Source organism: Gavialis gangeticus, unplaced genomic scaffold (assembly GCF_001723915.1).
Source record: "Gavialis gangeticus isolate Ggan-Ray unplaced genomic scaffold, GavGan_comp1, whole genome shotgun sequence".
Classification (NCBI taxonomy): Eukaryota; Metazoa; Chordata; order Crocodylia; family Gavialidae; genus Gavialis; species Gavialis gangeticus.
In genome coordinates this window covers 10,224,314-10,227,882 of record NW_017728980.1, presented here as the reverse complement: position 1 = coordinate 10,227,882, position 3,569 = coordinate 10,224,314, and the positions used below count along the sequence as shown (strand labels likewise).

General features: G+C 51.1%; 1 protein-coding gene across 4 annotated transcripts in view; it reads left to right on the top strand.

Moving 5' to 3' along the window:
- Nucleotides 1-3,569, top strand: part of GRAMD1B (GRAM domain containing 1B) — a 213,670-nt gene that overhangs the window by 174,943 nt on the left and 35,158 nt on the right. For 3 of the 4 annotated variants that reach the window (XM_019509830.1, XM_019509821.1, XM_019509846.1), the window contains one exon: nucleotides 3,332-3,352. The exons of the other annotated variant lie outside the window; for it this stretch is intronic. In XM_019509830.1, the coding sequence (XP_019365375.1) occupies nucleotides 3,332-3,352 (21 nt within the window). The remainder of the gene's footprint in view (nucleotides 1-3,331; nucleotides 3,353-3,569) is intronic. 4 annotated transcript variants of the gene reach the window in all.

Sequence of the window (3,569 nt, the reverse complement as noted above, 5' to 3'; positions counted from 1 at the left end):
GATCAATGTTATTGTTACCCAGTCCCACCAGCAGTCATCTGTGAAGAAATGTGGAGCAGGATAGTGGGACCTGTCTCTGACCCCTGTTGCTCTTGTGCTAGAAGGAAGCGATCCCCAGGCCGCTCAGGCCACAAAGGCCATCCTCCTCCTAACTCTGACTTGTATCTTTACTCCTTAACTTAACTTCACTGCGTGTTCAGTAGTCTCTTGGCTTTCTCTTGTAAAACTTTGGGGAACAGACCTATATCAGAAGATAGGAGTCTGGGAAGCACGGAGAGGTTTAGGGCAATCGGGTGCGGGTACAACATGCCTGAGGTCTCCCTGCAAGAGCCTTCACTGCCCCTGAAATCCCCTCTTATGCACGAAAATACATCCATGACTCACATCGAGCTCTGGCAGAAGTAAAAGGGCCCTAGGAAATGAATCTCTCATGCAGGAATAAACACTAACCAGATGCACTCTCAGTACACAAAGGTGAAGGAAATCAGTTAAACAGGGGATCTGTGCATGATCACAGCAGGAAGAGCACGTGCCAGGGAGATCACTGTGGAAGCTTGGGGCATGAGCGTGATGGCTGACACCGATTGTCAGAAAACAAACCACCTGAGCGCAGGTTTCTCTGACAGCAAGGTGCCGCAGTTTTGCAGCCGAGGGGCCAAATCTCTGCTACAATGCACTGATGTTGCACATGTGATGAGTCTTTTCTCCCTCTGTTACTTTTGATTTGATTAGGGCTTTTATTTCCAGGCATTTCTGTGTTCCGCCTTCTACCCAGAGATTGTTAGCGGGAGTAAAGAAATCCACAGGGGAACCACTGTACCCCAGCCACTGGATGACGAGCATGGGGTGGACGAGTGGTTGGATTAGTTCTCTTACTAGCATTGCTTCTCGGCCTCTTGCGGGCTCAGATCAAGTGATATGAGCCACACAGCGCCCTTTCCTTGGGCTGCTTATGGACATGAGTAGCTTTTGGATGCAAGTTGCCTCCGGACATATAGCAGAGCACAAAGCCAGTCTTGGAGAGGGCTAGAGATCAGAAGCGTGTGACCAGTCAGAGATCCTCTCAATGATTCAATCAATGGTTCGGGAAGGTGTTTCAGTTCTGTGATTCATTTCCTTTTCCAAAGATCTGGTGGGCAGCCCACTGGGAGCTCTTTGTGCTTGGCTCCCGTGCTCCCCGGAGGGTGGCATTGCACCCCACGTGTTTCTGAGTTGTTTTTCACGGAGGCTAGTGTAGGCAATTGAGTGTGCACTGCTGTCAAAAACAGCCAAGGGCGCATGAGGTCTCTGAGAAGGGTTGGTTTTGGGACCGATGTCTTGGTGCTGATTTAGTTCTCCACCTCACTGACATGCCCTGTGGAGTGCGTTTTCAGTTGGCTCTGTGTTGTCTGAGTGATAATACTGTTCTCCACCTCACTGACATGCCCCAGGGAGTGTGTTTTCTGGAGCATATTGCCTCTGTTTTTCTACCAAAGCAACTTGAGGACTCTGACACTGATGCTAACTCTTCATGGAAACAGGAGCAGAGCATTTTGGGAGGCCTCAGTCAAGCGTGATGATTGATTGTTGAGTTACAGTGTGAAAAACCTACTGTTTGGGTCCAAGCCACAGTGCTGGTCTCCTGATCCCAGGTCCAGAGGAGGTCAGGCCTCACCATCGCTTCCAGGTCGAGAGCTATGAACCCAGCACGCTGCCGATATCATGAATGTGTGTTGCAGAATGGGCCGTGCATGTGTTAATGCTGTGGCTCCTGTTCTTCCCCAGCCTGGGGCAGATTAGGATAAATGACACTTTATGCAACCTGCCCTGGGAGCAGCGGGAACTTGAAGAAGAACCATGCCCTGAAATCCCTGGTGCAGGAGCTTTCCTGTGCCGAGGCGTAGGTAAATAAATCCTGTTCTTGATGCCTAGACGTGGGCAAAGTGTCCCAACAAGGAACAATTGGGCGGAGGGTGTAATTTAGAAGCAGTGCTGACTGGTGGATACAGCGCAGGGTTGGAGCAGCAGCCCTGTGCTTTCCAATTGCCGGCACTCCCTGTCTTTAGTAACAGGCTGTATGTGCACACAGCAGGATCTTGTCTCCCGCAGCCCCGTACTCCTGCGAGCAGTGCAGGTGCAGTCAGTCTGTTTGTGTGAACAAGCACGGCTCGGGCATGTTTCAAAGTCAGCTCTTTTATGCCTTCCTTTGTCAGATAACAAGTATCGTTTTCCCCATTTCCCTTTACCAGGGAGACCAAGGGCCTGGGACTTGCCTGAAGGTCATAAGTCGAGTCCCTTCCCAAAGGGGGCTACAGGAGGGCCCAGATCACTGATCCCGAGGGCACAGGCTTGTCCGCTAGGCCCACTTGCCCCCTGCCTCATTTTCTCCTCTGTAAACAGGAGCGATAATCCTTGCCCGTGGCTCTGGAGGACTGATTACTGGGTAACGTTGTTCAGCATTTGAACAATGGAAAGTGGCACCTAAGTTTCTGCAGCCTCACCAGGTGTCCCTGCAGCAGGCAGAAATGCAGAACAGATTGCCTTCCGGCCACCCCCTGCAGTCAGAGCTCACCCCCGGCTCACTGTTGGCAAGTGCGACTCTGCAAGCCAAACTGCCTTTTCCACATGCTCCAATGTGACAAGGGGCCCAGGCTCCCCAAACAATGTGAAGTGGATAAATTAAAGTCACACATGCGGGTGCTGCCAAGTGCCTCACACTGCACACCTTTCACAGAAAACTGCAGCATCCACTTTACCTGGCTCGGGTGCTTGCTTCTATGAATATTCTCTCTCTCTCTCTCTCTGTTACCTTTGAAGGATGTCTCTGAAGCCCATTGCAAGTGGTTGAAATGAAACAGAGCCCTTCCCTCACCTGGCAGTTTCTCCAGGGTTTATTTGCAAAGAACACATTGTGGGTTTTAGGGCCAAGCCAGCAGGCCTGTGCAGAAATGAAGCTTGTACTAAAAATGGATGGTGATTTGGTGAATTAGCTTTTGCATTGCTAGCGAGCGCTGCTGTTCTGCAGAAATGGAGGGGGGGGTGTGCGTGCGTGTGTGTGTGTGTGTGCGTGCGTGTGTGTATGCAGCAGTGGATAAGCCTCAGTTGCTTCCTATTACAGCCTCATACTTCTGGGCTGGTTCTTCAGCCAGATAACTGGGAATAAACACTGAAGACTGCTCTGAAACCCATCAAAATATTTTCTCTTTAATCTCACTTTCTGCTGATTCAATATACATGCCAGATTGGTCCTGGTTTGCCTGTCTCCCTGCCTGTCTCTTTCTCGCTCTCTTTCTGTCTTTGGTACTAAGATCTCTGTGCTAACTAATGCTTCTCTTTTATTTTGTCCTTACAGAAAAGCCAGAGTTGGTATAATGTAAGTACTCCCGTTTCTCTTGTCCCTTGGTGCATGTGGGGGCGGGGGAGGTGAGGGTGCAGAGGGGCTTTGCAGTAGCACTGGGGCATGTGGAGCATCTCCAAAACAGAGGGGGGACTGGCTCCAGGCTGACAAAGCCGGACAGGCCTCCCCCCGGGGGAGAGAGCGCAGATTGGGGCAGGGCCAAGGATGCTGCGTCCTCTCAATCACGCCTGCT